Source organism: Polyodon spathula, chromosome 34 (genome assembly GCF_017654505.1).
Source record: "Polyodon spathula isolate WHYD16114869_AA chromosome 34, ASM1765450v1, whole genome shotgun sequence".
In the NCBI taxonomy this organism is placed as follows: Eukaryota; Metazoa; Chordata; class Actinopteri; order Acipenseriformes; family Polyodontidae; genus Polyodon; species Polyodon spathula.
This window is the reverse complement of record NC_054567.1, coordinates 1,000,518-1,016,516: the sequence shown is the minus strand read 5'-3', so window position 1 is coordinate 1,016,516 and position 15,999 is coordinate 1,000,518. Positions and strand designations below refer to the sequence as shown.

At 44.3% G+C, this 15,999-nt stretch overlaps 1 protein-coding gene across 1 annotated transcript in view; it reads right to left on the bottom strand.

Annotated features, from left to right (window-relative positions):
* Nucleotides 1–15,999, bottom strand: part of LOC121303615 (regulator of G-protein signaling 3-like) — a 188,556-nt gene that overhangs the window by 107,721 nt on the left and 64,836 nt on the right. Inside the window, exon 15 of the mRNA XM_041234411.1 lies at nt 6,267–6,378. Coding sequence (XP_041090345.1) covers nt 6,267–6,378 — 112 coding nt within the window. The remainder of the gene's footprint in view (nt 1–6,266; nt 6,379–15,999) is intronic.

The window sequence follows — 15,999 nt, the reverse complement described above, 5'->3', positions numbered from 1 at the left end:
GAAAACGCTATGTCTGGCGCAAACCCAACACCTCTCATCACCCCGAGAACACCATCCCCACAGTGAAGCATGGTGGTGGCAGCACCATGCTGTGGGGATGTTTTTCATCAGCAGGGACTGGGAAACTGGTCAGAATTGAAGGAATGATGGATGGTGCTAAATACAGGGAAATTCTTGAGGGAAACCTGTTTCAGTCTTCCAGAGATTTGAGACTGGGGCGGAGGTTCACCTTCCAGCAGGACAATGACCCTAAGCATACTGCTAAAGCAACACTCGAGTGGTTTAAGGGGAAACATTTAAATGTCTTGGAATGGCCCAGTCAAAGCCCAGACCTCAATCCAATTGATAATCTGTGGTATGACTTAAAGATTGCTGTACACTAGCGGAACCCATCCAACTTGAAGGAGCTGGAGCAGTTTTGCCTTGAAGAATGGGCAAAAATCCCAGTGGCTACATGTGCCAAGCTTATAGATACATACCCCAAGAGACTTGCAACTGTAATTGCCGCAAAAGGTGGCTCTACAAAGTATTGACTTTGGGGCGGTGAATACTTATGCACGCTCAAGTTTTCTGTTTTTTTTGTCTTATTTCTTGTTTGTTTCACAATAAAAAATATTTTGCATCTTCAAAGTGGTAGGCATGTTGTGTAAATCAAATGATACAAACCCCCAAAAAATCCATTTTAATTCCAGGTTGTAAGGCAACAAAATAGGAAAAATGCCAAGGGGGGTCAATACTTTTGCAAGCCACTGTAGCTATGAAATCGAATGTTGTGATGACTAATTATCTGACCGAACAGGAGCACATGGATACTGAATAAAAAAAAGAGCCCAGTAACCAAGCCCCCCCCCCCCCCCCCCAGAGCAAAACAGGTTTAAAAGGCACTGCATTGCAAAAGGACACTCGGTACTGTATCTCCAGCCAAGCCCCACCACTTGTCCACACGTCTTCCTAGATGTGCAAACTGATAAATCCTCTCCTGATCACTCGTTTTAAATCACCAAACTCCTCAACAATGTGATCAAAGTCATTTATTTTATTACTATAACATCTCAAAAAGCTCTGCAAATGTCCGTGATATTCTTTGAGTGCTGGATGCGGAAGCAGCTACCTCCTTTATTTGTGTCTGTTATCTCTGTGGAGCAGAGCACAACCTGAAATCTTGATGCATTTTTTCCATTGATTTACACAACCTACTCAACACTTTCAATGTGTGAAAAAATGGGAGGGAGAAACAAATCAATTAAATAAAAACCTGAAAAGTCTTCTTCATTAGACAAGTATTCACCCCCTTTGCTATGGCACTCCTAAATAAGCTCAGGTGCAACCACTTGCCTTCAGAATTCACACAGTAAGTTAAATGGAGTCCATCTGTGTGCAATAAAAGTGGTTGACATGATTTCAGATTAAATACACCTGTCTCTGTAAGGTCCTACAGTTGGGTAGTGCATTCAAAGCAAAGATACTACCATGAAGACCAAGGAGCTTTCAGAACAACATCTGGATAAAGTTGTGGAAAGGAACAGATCAGGGGAGGGGTATAAAAAGATTTCAAAAGACACTGAATATCCCTTGGAGCACAGTCAAGTTGATCATTAAGAAGTGGAAGGTATACGGCACCACCCAGAATCTGCTTAGAGCAGGCCATCCTCCCAAACTGAGCAGCCAGGTAAGAAGGGCATTGGTCAGAGAAGCCACCAAGAGGCCAATGAGAACTCTGAAAGACCTACAGCGTTCCATGGCTGTGATGGGAGAAACTGTCCATGTGTCAACAATACCTCGGATACTCCACAAATCTGGCCTGTATGGAAGAGTGGAAAGAAGGAAGCCATTTCTGAAAAAAGCCCATGTAAAATCCTGCTTGGAATTTGCAAAAAGGCATGTGGGAGACTGAAAAGATGTGTCAAAAGACTGTGGTCTGATGAAACAAAAATTGAACTATTTGGCCTAAATGCAAAGCGTGCAAAGCGCAAACCCAACACAGCACTGGGAAGCTTGTCAGGGTAGAGGGCAAAATGGATGGAGCTAAATACAGGCAAATCCTTGAGGAAAACCTGCTTCAGTCTGCAAAAGACGTAAGACTGTGACAGAGATCCATCAACAATCCCCATCCAACTTGACAGAGCTTGAACAATTTTGCCAAGAAAAATGGGCAAATACTGCACGATCCAGATGTGCAAATCTGGTAGAGACTTACCACAAAAGACTCAGAGCTGTAATTTCTGCCAAAGGTGGTTCTACCAAGTATTGACTCAGGGGGGGTGAACATTTATCCAATATAAAGACCGGCTTTTCGCCGGTCTCAAACAGTAAATAAGACGGACACACGGCCTTAAAGGCCACCTCCCCCCTTAGTCCCCAAAGTCCTGGTTCACAGTCCCAGCCCAGGAACAGGGGCAGCAATGGGCCAAGAGTGGTGGCCATGGTGTGAGGTCCTTCTCCCACCCAACCGCCTAGCTGTCTGTGGTGGTGGTCTCCTGACCTCCTCCCGCCCCCTTGTCTGCAGCTGGCAGCTCCCTCTTGTGGGGCTCCGGCCATCAAATTCCCTGCAGCGAAAGTGCTGCGGGGGAAGGTGGTCTTCTGACCTCTCCCCTTCTTCATAGCCGGCAACTCCCCTTTGTTCGTCTCCGGCCACAGTATTTCCTGAGGAAAAGCAGGGCAGACAGCAACCCCAGGCAAAGCGGAGCTGGCAGGGCCCCAGGCGAAGCAGCCCCGGCGACCCCAGGTGACGGCAACAGCAGCGGACCATCGGGAAGCGACGGCAGCGGCGGCGGACCCCCAGGAGGCAAACTCGGGAGGGGAGACCCCGGGCACAGCGGCGGCAGCAGGAGCTCCACTTCTCCCTGGTACCCTGTAACTGGTATCTCCCCAGGCAATGAGGAGCAGGAGGCCACCCCGGGCGATGCAGAGCAGGCATCCTTGGGCAGAGCGAGGCGGGCATCCTTGGGCAGAGCGAGGCGGGCATCCTTGGGCAGAGCGAGGCGGGCATCCTTGGGCAGAGCGAGGCGGGCATCCTTGGGTGGTAGAGATGGAACCAGCAGGTATTCACCCTCTGCTGGTGGAGGAGGGAGCTGCAAGCTCCAATGGCAGTGGAGGCGGAAACAGCAGGAATTCACCCTCTGCTGGTGGAGTTGGCAGAGGCAGCTCCTGCTGCTCTGCTCCTGGTGGTGGAAGCGGTGGAGGTGGGAGCACCATGTAGTCTCCTGGCGACGGAGGTGGAAGCAGCGTGTAGTCTCTCCCTGTTGCAGGGGATTGGTGTGGCTCTCCCTCACTTGCAGGGTACTGGTGCGGCTCTCCCTTTAATCCTGGGAAAGCGGTGCCTGTGTCCGTGCTGTACTGTGCAGGGAAGATAGTGCTCAGGGCGTAGTGCTGGCTCTATGGTGGTAGCTCCTGGTTCTATTCCCCGCGTTGTAGGGATGGAGGCAGAGGAAGTTCCTGCTCCTTTCCTTGTGAGGGTGGTGGTGAAACCAGCAGGTATTCTCCCTCTGCTGGAGGTGGAGGAACCAGCAGGCATCCTCCTTCTGCTGGTGATGGTTGGAATGACAGGTAGTCCTCCCACAGTGGTGGAGGTGGAACCAGCAGGCATTCTCCCTCTGCTGGTGGAGTTGAGAACAGCATGCACTTTTCCACCGCTGTTCTCATCTTAGGCTGTGGACCTGGGGGCTGGATAGGACGTTCGGGCTCCTCTGTCTCTGGCAATGGAGGGGGTTGGTCAGGTGCTATGTGCCCAACCCTGCCAACAGCAAAGCACCATTTCTCACCTTTCAGGCAGGTGAGGCAGATGTCCAGCGTGGTAGAGACAGCGCAGGACCTGCGACCGGCCTTGCGCTGCTGATGATGCACTTGCTGCTGCTGATGTTGCTGCTGCTTCCTCTGACCGTTTCCCATTTTTATCTTTTTTCAAACAAAACAAAAACACTAATCTTCTTTAAAAAAAATCCCAGTATTCCTGGTCTGACACTAGGAGACGCTATTATCCCACAATGACACCAATTGTGAAACAATGGCTTGCAGTGGTGACATCAGAACAGAAACACAGACTCCAAAATAAGGAATGGTGGGTGAAACTGAGGCACAGGGATGCTCAGTTTTTTATTAAATAATAGAAAATACAAGAGTTTTTCGCCAGCACATATAGCAATTGTTTACACTTTTAATACTTTGACAGACTTAGGTTTCTCCTCTAACACTCTGACCCTAATGAGCCTGGAGTGCGTCTTTTTATAGTCTGTGGCTGGAGCCTTAATTACCTAATTTGATATAATAATTACCTTAAGGCTCCAGCCACATTACCACAAGAGTATTAGGGAAGGGGTTTTAACCCGATCCCCACCGACTACACAATATTAAGACTGGCTTTTCGCCGGTCTCAAACAGTAAATAAGACGGACAGTGTTCGACCGCCCGGACATAAACAATCTAACAACAAAATAATCAAAGGGGCGGGACACTCCGCTACACCAAGACATTTCAGGTTTTTTTTTCATTAACTGTTGTTTCACAATAAAAATTCTCTTGCCTCTTCAAAGTGTTGAGAAGGTTGTGTAAATCAAAAGGGAAAAAACCCATTTAAATGCATCAAGATTTTAGGTTGTAACACAACAAACTGTGAAAACGTCCAAAGGGGGTGAATACTTACTATAGGAACTGTATGTGTATTGCTCAGACACGCCCCTTTTCTCTCCTTCTCTCGGCTCCTATCGGTCTCACTCGACCATTGAACGGTTTTCTCTGCTTTTACCGCAGAAAAAAACGACTAGAGACCTGTGATTGATGTCTTTTTGATGACGTCAAACAGGGTCCAACATCGGAATGGAAAGGGAAAATTTTAACGTGGGACCTGGTCCGACATAGGACCACAAAGGGTTAACAGAATCAAAAACACCAGTGCAGTTCTCTAAACGATGTACAAGAACATTATAATTAACAGTATCAAAAACACCAGTGCAGTTCTCTAAACGACGTACATGAACATCATGATTAACAGTGTCAAAGCCGACTGAGGTCCAAAAGAACAAGAACAGATGGAGCGACTGAATCTGCAGCCATCAATAAGTCCTTTACCATCGTAATTAACTAAGACTGTTTCTGTGCTGTGTAAAGGGCTAAAATTAGACTGAAAAGATTCAAAGAGCACATTAGACATTAGATGTGACTGAAGTTGAGACGCTACCACCTGTTCAAAAATGTTTGTCAGATAAGGTAAAAATTTGAAATTGGCCTGTAGTTGCACAGCACATCTGAGTTTAAATTAGTATTACTTTAAATACAGTTGCAATAGCAACAAGATTGTGGGGTGAGGGAACAATTCCAGATCTCATCGATTCATTAATAATGCTAAAACAAAAAGGAGACATATGGCTGAGAAACAAGATGTGAAAAAGAAAGTGAGAATAGGGTCTAACTAAACCAGATCAGCCTATGTTATCACATTCCCAGAGCACTCATTCAGCCTAGGTTATTACATTCCAGAGCACTCATTCAGCCTAGGTTATCACATTCCCAGAGCACTCACTCAGACTAAGTTATTACCCAGAGCACTCACTCAGACTAGGTTATCACATTCCCAGAGTACTCATTCAGACTAGGTTATCACATTCCCAGAGCACTCATTCAGACTAGGTTATTACATTCCAGAGCACTCACTCAGACTAGGTTATCACATTCCAGAGCACTCATTCAGGCTAGGTTATCACATTCCAGAGCACTCATTCAGACTAGGTTATCACATTCCCAGAGTGCTCATTCAGACTAGGTTATCACATTCCAGAGCACTCATTCAGGTAGGCTCATCTCACTCCCGAAGACAATTTAGATGTGCTAATTTGTCTTTCTTTGTCAATAAATATCATAATTGGGAATGGCTTATCTCAGAGGCACTGGTACTATACAGGCTAGTAATACCCAGAGCGATCTCACAGACATTGGTACTATACAGTCTAGTAATCCCCAGTGCTATGTCAGAGGCACTGGTACTATACAGGCTAGTAATCCCCAGTGCTATCTCAGAGGCACTGGTACTATACAGGCTAGTAATCCCCAGTGCTATGTCAGAGGCACTGGTACTATACAGGCTAGTAATCCCCAGTGCTATGTCAGAGGCACTGGTACTATACAGGCTAGTAATCCCCAGTGCTATCTCACAGACACTGGTACTATACAGGCTAGTAGTCCCCAGTGCTATCTCAGACAGAATGTATGCTAGTAATGACCTGGTGTTCTCACTAAAACACACTATAAAAACACTGAAGAGCTCATGCACTCACCCTCCTGCAGCTTCAGGTGCTGAAGGAAGAGAGGGTTCTGCAGCACATTGCACCGGCCCAGCTCATCTTCTCTGGTGAGCAGCATCAGATCAGTGTAGATGAAAACAGTCACCTGCAAACATAATGCAAACACACATCAGTGACATACACCCACTGCCACAGCTGGAAATGCACCTGTCCAAACACAAGGTTCAAGAACTAAAGTCTTCCCAGCGACAGCGAGTGGAAGCAACAGAGTGGGAAAAGTACAGGCATGGAAAAATGCAGAGCAGTTTAGGATCAGTTTGAAAGCAGGTTGACTGCTGCACAAGAAACTAAACTTCCAAGCCAGTAATCTGCAACACCTGCATGATGTGGGAAATTCGAGAAAACCCAGCAGAGCTAAACCAAGTGTGCATAAAGTGCTGCACGATCCAGGACTTGCATAAACTAGTAAGTATGCTAGAAATGGAGCTGGAAGAAATGAGACAGCAACAGGACCTTGAGGAGATGGCACACCCACAATTCATGGAAGTCTGTACCACCCCTAACAGACTGAAAGTCACCAGGGAGAAAGAAGGTCAGAACAGCTGGGTTCAGGTAGGCAAAAGCAAGGAAAAAAAGAAACTTTGTCAAACACAACCACCAGAAATCAAAACATGCAACACATTTGAGCTACTTCAAAATTTTGATGAGCAAAACCAACATCAAGAGAACAAAAGGAACAACATCCAGGACCCTATTAACAGTGGTGACCAGAAAGCAAAAATAAGGGTGGTCATGATTGTTGGGGACTCCATACTGAGAAACACAGCAAGTTCAGTTCGCAGGTTGGACCCCCTTACTACAACAGTGTGCTGCCTTCTAGGAGCCTCTGTCAAGCAAATCACTGAGAACGTGGACAGGCTCCAAGTATGAACAGGAGATGACCCGGATACTGCCAGCACCTTGCAAAGGACCATATGGACAGCTGGAATTAATTGCATGGCTGAAGACGTGGTGCACACGGGAAGGCTTCACCTATCTTGATCATTGGACCACATTCTACAACAAGGACTGTCTGTATAGACGGGACGAACTGCACTTAAATAAACAGGGAACCAGTCTACTTGGAGAAAAGATCCTCGAGCAGGTTCAGAAGCATTTAAACTAAAAAGGGGGGAGAAATCAACAAAAAAACAGAAGGGAGACCGCATCAAAACAAGGACAACTCAGGTAAGACAACCATTAAATGTATTTATCCAAATGCTAGAAGTATCAGAAACAAAATTTTAGAACTTGAAGCTACTGCACTAACAGGTAACTATGATGTGATAGGTGTTACAGAAACTTGGTTGTCTGAGAGTGATGGGGACGAATATAATTTGTGGATATACACTGTATAGGAAAAACAGGCAGGACAGAAGAGGAGGAGGAGTAGCGCTATACATAAGAAAAGGTCTTGAAGCCCAGGTGTTAAACCTGGACAAAGAAAATAAAGCCGAATCAATATGGGTCAGAATAACGGACAAAAATTCAAAGGGATTGTGGCAGAGCAAAGCTCTGCCCTTTTTAAATTGGCAGGGATGGGGTTAATTTCCCCTCCCTGCCTGGGTTTATTATGTTCAGGTGGCTGGGGTTGATTAGTAAAGACAGTAAAGACTAAAGACAGTAAGACAGTAAAGACTAAAGTTAAGGTTTACAATTTTAGAAAAGCAAACTATGAAGGCATGAAACAGAGACTAACAGAAGTAGATTTGAGTAAAATAGAGAAAACACCCACAGAAGAAGGATGGTTGTTCTTCAAAAATGTAGTACTAGAGGCGCAAAACAATTACATCCCTAAAGTAGACAAATCTAAATGTAAAACTAAATTGCCAAAATGGTTTAATAGATCAATTAAAAAAAATATTCAGCGAAAAAAGGCACTTTACAGAGCATTAAAAAAGGACCGAAAAGAAAGTACGCAGAAAGAGTACACGGAACTGCAAACGCAAGTCAAAAAGGAAGTTAGAAAGGCCAAGAGAGAAATAGAAATGAACATTGCTAAGGGAGCTAAAACCAATTCCAAAATGTTTTTCCAATATTACAACAGCAAGAGAACATTCAAAGAGGAGATTAAATGTTTAAGAGATACAAATGGCAAAATCGTAGAGGAAGAAAAAAAAATAGCAAATATGTTAAATGATTACTTTTCACAAGTTTTTACAAAGGAAGATACTGACAACATGCCCCACATGTCATCCAGTTCCTATCCAGTTTTAAATAACTTTAGCATAACTGAGGCAGAAGTGTTAAAGGGACTAGGAGCTCTTAAAATAAACAAATCCCCTGGGCCGGACGAGATCCTCCCAGTAGTACTCAAAGAAATGAAAGAAGTAATTTACAAACCGCTAACCAAGATCATGCAGCAGTCTCTTGACACAGGGGTGGTACCGACAGACTGGAAAATTGCAAACGTAATACCGATCCACAAAAAGGGAAACAAAACTGAACCAGGTAACTACAGACCAGTAAGCCTGACTTCTATTATATGCAAACTTATGGAAACTATAATAAGATCCAAAATGGAAAATTACCTATATGGTAACAGGGTCCTGGGAGACAGTCAACATGGTTTTAGGAAAGGGAGATCGTGCCTAACTAACCTGCTTGATTTTTTTGAGGATGCAACATCGATAATGGATAATTGCAAAGCATATGACATGGTTTATTTAGATTTCCAGAAAGCTTTTGACAAAGTCCCGCACAAAAGATTAATTCTCAAACTGAACGCAGTTGGGATTCAAGGAAACACATGTACATGGATTAGGGAGTGGTTAACATGTAGAAAACAGAAAGTACTGATTAGAGGAAAAACCTCAGAATGGAGTGTGGTAACCAGCGGTGTACCACAGGGATCAGTATTAGGTCCTCTGCTGTTCCTAATCTACATTAATGATTTAGATTCTGGTATAGTAAGCAAACTTGTTAAATTTGCAGACGACACAAAAGTAGGAGGAGTGGCAAACACTGTTGCAGCAGCAAAGGTCATTCAAAATGATCTAGACAAGATTCAGAACTGGGCAGACACATGGCAAATGACATTTAATAGAGAAAAGTGTAAGGTACTGCACGCAGGAAATAAAAATGTACATTATAAATATCATATGGGAGATATTGAAATTGGAGAAGGAATCTATGAAAAAGACCTAGGAGTTTTTGTTGACTCAGAAATGTCTTCATCTAGGCAATGTGGGGAAGCTATAAAAAAGGCTAACAAGATGCTCGGATACATTGTGAAAAGTGTTGAATTTAAATCAAGGGAAGTAATGTTAAAACTGTACAATGCACTTGTAAGACCTCATCTTGAATATTGTGTGCAGTTCTGGTCACCTCGCTATAAAAAAGATATTGCTGCTCTAGAAAGAGTGCAAAGAAGAGCGACCAGAATTATTCCGGGCTTAAAAGGCATGTCATATGCAGACAGGCTAAAAGAATTGAATCTGTTCAGTCTTGAACAAAGAAGACTACGTGGCGACCTAATTCAAGCATTCAAAATTCTAAAAGGTATTGACAGTGTCGACCCAAGGGACTTTTTCAGCCTGAAAAAAGAAACAAGGACCAGGGGTCACAAATGGAGATTAGACAAAGGGGCATTCAGAACAGAAAATAGGAGACACTTTTTTACACAGAGAATTGTGAGGGTCTGGAATCAACTCCCCAGTAATGTTGTTGAAGCTGACACCCTGGGATCATTCAAGAAGCTGCTTGATGAGATTTTGGGATCAATAAGCTACTAACAACCAAACGAGCAAGATGGGCCGAATGGCCTCCTCTCGTTTGTAAACTTTCTTATGTTCTTATGTTCTTATGATTAGTTGATTAGGTTAATTAACAATCAATCAGTGCCCAGCCACCTGACATAAAAGGAGGCCTCTGCTTCTCATTTGGGAGGAGGGAGCTGAGGAAGCAGGTTGGTGTTTGTGGTTGTTTTGTGTGTGTTTTGTGATTTTTGAATTTTGATAAATCCAGTGAAGGCATTGCCCAGCCTGGAAACTTTATTTTTGTGAGCTTTGTTTTTGCTTTATTTGTGTTCCAGTATCTGTTATTTTGCCCTTGTGCACTTTATTTTTGTTTATTTATAATAAAATTGTTACTTTTTTGAACTGCAGACAGTCTCTGGGCCTCTATCCACTCACCAGCCTGCCACAGGGATTAATAATAGGAGCATGCTATAGACCGCCAGATTCAGACGGCGAGCAAAATAATCTGTTATACAATGACATTAGAAATGCATGTAGCAAAGGAGAAGCCATGCTAATGGGGGATTTCAACTTCCCCCTATAAAATGGGAAAACCCGGTGGGAAGCATGATGGATGAAACTGAAATGGCGGAAATGACAAATGACTGCTTCCTAACACAATTTGTCAAGGCACCGACTAGAGGGGAGGCATGCCTTGATTTAATCTTTTCAAATAACGAAGACAGAATAACTAAAACAGAGGTCAGAGAACCACTAGTAAGGTCAGAGAACCACTAGCAAAGTCAGACCACAACATGGTCTCATTTGAAGTGCTTTTTAAAACCCCAAAAGTAATGACAAAAGCAAACTATGAAGGTATGAAACAGAGACTAACAGAAGCAGATTGGAGTAAAATAGAGAAAACATCCACAGAAAAAGGATGGCTGTTCTTCAAAAATGTAGTACTACAGGTGCAAAACAATTACATCCCTAAAGTAGACAAATCTAAATGTAAAACTAAATTGCCAAAATGGTTTAATAGATCAATTAAAAAACATATTCAGCGAAAAAAGGCACTTTACAGAGCGTTAAAAAGGGACCAAAAACAAAGTACACAGAAAGAGTACACAGAACTGCAAACGCAAGTCAAAAAGGAAGTTAGAAAGGCCAAGAGAGAAATAGAAATGAACATTGCTAAGGCAGCTAAAACCAATTCCAAAATGTTTTTCCAATATTACATTCAAAGAGGAGGTTAAATGTCTACGAGATACAACTGGCAAAATCATAGATGAAGAAAAAAAAAAAAATATAGCAAATATATTAAATTATTACTTTTCAAAAGTTTTTACAAAGGAGGATATGGACAACATGCCCCACATGTCAACCTGTTCCTATCCAGTTTAAAAACTTCAGCATAACAGAGGCAGAAGTGTTAAAGGGACTAGGAGCTCTTAAAATAAACAAATCCCCTGGGCCGGATGAGATTTTTTGGCAAATCCCACTTTCAAGAGCCAACACGGAATCCTGCATTGATGTGCCAAAGATTAAGCCTTATCTTTTGAAGGTCTAATGCCCTTCCAGAATTATACTGTGTGTCTGAGATACATTGTGTCAACACCATGCTTCTGTTATAATAAACTTTTTGATATGTACTTTGAACAGTTTAACTTTAAATGGCATTATAAGATGTATTTCTAATTAAGTTACTTCGGTATCCTAGAAATTGTAATATTATTTTACTCCATTGATAAATCTTTTTTAAGTTTTGAATGGAAGGTCCAGTTATTTATATCTAAATACAAGCCACTGTTAACATATTAGAATGGTATAATGTTACAGTGACTGAACTAAGTCTGACTTCCTTCACTGTTCATACAAAATCCAGTCAAAGCAGGTTTTAAGACAACCTTTGCTTTTTGCCAATTTTAAGATTGATTAATATGAAACACTATCGTAAGCATTTTTCAATACTCATTACTTCAAACCAATGTTTAACTTAACGTTTTAACACATCCTATGCTTTCCATTCCCATCTCTTCCTGACAGGTTCTAATTCATTTCTGTTATATATAGAAAATGATTATTGTAAGATAAACTCCTATCGTCTGTTATCAGAAAGGTATTTCCGTTCGTTAATAGTAACGAGATCGATCATTATAGGGAGGTCTTGGCTGTTAAATCGCAGACCATCAAAAAACCCTGCTTCATGGGCCAAAACCATTGAGTCATTTTCAACACTGCCTGTTCCACAAGCAGGTGAGAACGAGGTTAAAACATGAGTTGTATTCCTTTAGTAAGTTTACTGTTAGAGTTACAGTTTATACTTTAAATTATTTTATAACGTGTAGTTCGTAAGGTTATTATCATAACCCTGGTTTCCTGGAATAGAACTGTATCCATTACACATGGGTTAACCTATTACACCCGATTCCACTGACCACTTCTACCAAAGCACGTCTACGTCCGCGACATCAGCATGCCTGTCTCCACCCCCACAGGAGACAAACTGTAGGCTTGATGGGTCGGGGTGCCACAACGTCCCCTGTGCCTGGCTGTGCAGATCGCGACACATGGGCAATTGCTGCACCAGCGTGAAGAACCACACTCTCCTGGGCCAATAAGGAGCCACTACAAGCACCCTGGCTCTTTCCTGCCTGATCTTTTCCAGGCACATCGGAAGCAATGCTACCAGTGGAAAAGCACCTCTCGCCTAGTGATACTGTCTAACGGCACACCTAGACACAGGTGAGCAGGCTGTTTCCACCCAAGACAGCTTCCATACAGTGTCGAGACACTGACAGACGGCGATGTGGTTGCAAGGGGAATTGACTCACCTTGCAATTGAACCACACTTGAAGAGGACACATACGGAGAAGACCCAATAGAAGGGTCTGAGATGCTGCTGCCATCAGGCCCAGAAGCCTCTGGAAGGTGACGACCTCCCGTGACACGCCAGGCTGAAACAGTCTCAGGCCCGTGTGGATCCTCTGGATTCTGTCCTCTGACAGAGTGACGATCATGCTGCTTCAGTTCAAGCAGGATCCCAGTTAGATGATAGCTCGAGACGGTACCAACTGGCTCTTTGACATGTTCACCATCAGGTCGAGTCTATCAAGGTGAGCGGTCAACAGTTCTGAGTGGGCTGCTGCCTGTGCTGGAAACTGGGCATATATGAGCCATTTCGAAAAGGAGCAAGGAGCTAGAGAGAGGCCAAAATGGCAGAACACTGAAACTGTAAATGGTCCCTTGAAAGGAGAACCGCAGATATTTCAAATGGCAGGATTTTATCAGGACATGGAAGTAGGCGTCTTTCAGGTCCACCGTAGTGAACCAGTCGCTTGGTCTGACCGACCACAAGAGCTGTTTTATTGTCAGTATTTTGAACTTCCTGCTCCTCAAGAACAGACTGAGCTGACGGTGGTCGAGAATGGGCCATAGGCCACTGTCCCTTTTTGGCACCAGGAAATACCTGGAATAAAACCCAGACCCCAGATCGGAGGGGTCTACTACCTCAATAGCCCCATTTTGTAACAGGGTCCTCACCTCTTGGGACACCACCAGGGCATCCTGAGGGTTGGAGACAGAAGTCGTAACCACTCCTGAAAAGGGGGGAGGGCCCTGTGTGAACTGGAGCGAGTAGCTGAGCTGTACTGTAGTGAGCACCCAGCTGTCTGTGGTGCTTGATCGCCACTAATCCAGGTGGCTCCTGAGGGGCCCTGGACCTGTGGCAGCAACCCCCTAGGGCTGCTGCTGAGCCACCAGTGAGTTCGCCGTTGCTCTTTGTACAAAAGGTGGCTATGATTCGCTGACAAACTCTGTACAAGCGTCAACTGGTAAGCCACCAGGATGCTTGTGTACTTACCCAGCCAGGTAGCTAGAGCTTGTGCCGCATAGGTCTTTTTTAAAATTGTCTCCATGACCTTGAATTGCTTGTTTGGGCAAGACACATCCTTAGAAGGGACCGCCAGATGCGTGGCCTGTACCAGGGAGCAGTGGATGCTGCGACAGGAGGAAAATGATTGGACCTCATGCAGAAAATCTGGGTGGACAGGGGGCATCGAGCTCCTCTTAGGGGGAGCTGAGGGCCTGTCAAAAATGAAGCGCTTGGGCTCAGACTCCTCAGGCCACAGCACTTCTAGTGCTGTGGTGACTCTTTTCAATAAGGCTACTATGAGCTCTGCAGAGAAGGTGAGAGGCGCTAGCGGCTCGTCCTCCTCTAGCTCCTCGAGAGTCCCCTAGGCAGCAAGGGACAAGGAGTCATCCTGCCCCCACTCTAGCGCTGCAACAGCCGCTTGCACCACAGGGGGAGCAGGGGCGGGTTGCACCGGGCGCACCAATGTCAGGGATTCTAATATCTGGCTCTGGGCTGAGTGCTTCCCACATACGATCCATTTGGGCCTTAATAGCTGCGTCACTCAGGGAATGGTGGCAGCTAGCCTTCTTACGCCTCGACAGAGGGGGGGGGGGGGGGGGATGAGAAGAGGATGAGGTCAATGATATCGCGTTGAGGAAGACACATCTCTCCAAGAGGAGATCGAGGGAGCAGGTTCTGCAAAACATTCACTCCTGTGCTCGACCGATTGTCTGGAAAGCAATGCACAGGACCCACACATGGAGTGATTGTGTAAAGCCTGCTAAGCATACTCAGCACCAAGACACTACACACATTCCTCGTGCTTATCCTCTGAAGGGATAGGTTTCTTGCAGGTTGTGCAAGCATTGAAGCCAGGCATTGTTAAAGCAAGACTGTAGTAATGTACACGGACAGTAACAGGCAAGGTATAACAGTATAAAACAGCACAATGCTACAGCGTGCTACAGCCAACCTGGTGAGGGAGCACGGTACGGTATACACACTATGGTACAGTGCACGGTACGGTACGGTGCATAGTACGTTGCATGGTATGTTGCACGTACAGTGTAGTACGGTGCACGGTACAGTACATGGGAGCACAGTGCGTTGTACAGTATGGTGCGGTACGGTATATGGGACACAGTACTTTGCATGGTACCATACGGTACAGTACACGGTACGGTGCAATGTTGGTACTGGCAGGGCTAAAAGCAAACTGCACGTTACCAAGGCAGCAATACAGGGGAGCAATGCAAGAACCTGAGAGTGCCTGCTTATAGTTTTTCTTCCACTGACAAGCCTTCACAAAACAGTGCCAAAGCTGCCCGCTATTGCGGCATAGGCAGCAGAGCATAACTCTGTAACTGTTGGGCTACAGCCCGCAAGTTAGTCTGTGCAGCCCGAGAGCTAACACAGTGCCCGTCCAGGAGCGCAGGCTTGTAAGCAATAAGCAGTAAACCACCGTACCTGGAATAAAAGGGGAAAAACACAAATACAGCAATTTCAACCGCAATATATTAAAAAACACAGTTGAAAATTACAATATGCTTGTAAAAAAGAAGACTAATAAAACTCCAACAGGAGTTAAGGTAGACAAGAGATATTAATGAATGTAAATAATACTGTGTTAGCGATCTGCGAGTGCAGGGCAGGCAAGCCCGCTGCAGCTGCAAGCCAGAAGGCCGTGAAAACAGACTCGCTGTAAAAAACACAAAATAATTAGAAATAAAGCAAAAATAAAATGACAAGTTTATCTGACTGCTTCTGGCCGGAGATAGCGATGTTTCACTCTCTCATGCTGAGCTCACTCTGTTGTGGAAAAGGCTGAAAAAGAAATAGCGCCAAGCACCGCTTTGCACGTAGCTTGTCTCCTGAGGGGGTCGAGACAGGCGTGCTGACGTCACGGGCGTAGACGTGGTTTTGGTAGAAGTGTTCAGTGGAATCGGGTGTAACAGGTTAACCTATGTGTAATGGAATACATTTCATACTTGAAAGGGAACTAATTCAGATATGTCAATATAGCAATCTCTTATAAACTGTAATTCTTTACTTCACTGATATACACAGAAGGCAAGGGGCTGATTTTTAATTATTAATATTAATTGAATATTTAAACTTAGGTCTGCTCATACATTTACTTAATGTTATTATATTAGGTTTCTTATTTACTTAAATACTTTAGTTTTTTCTTACTATA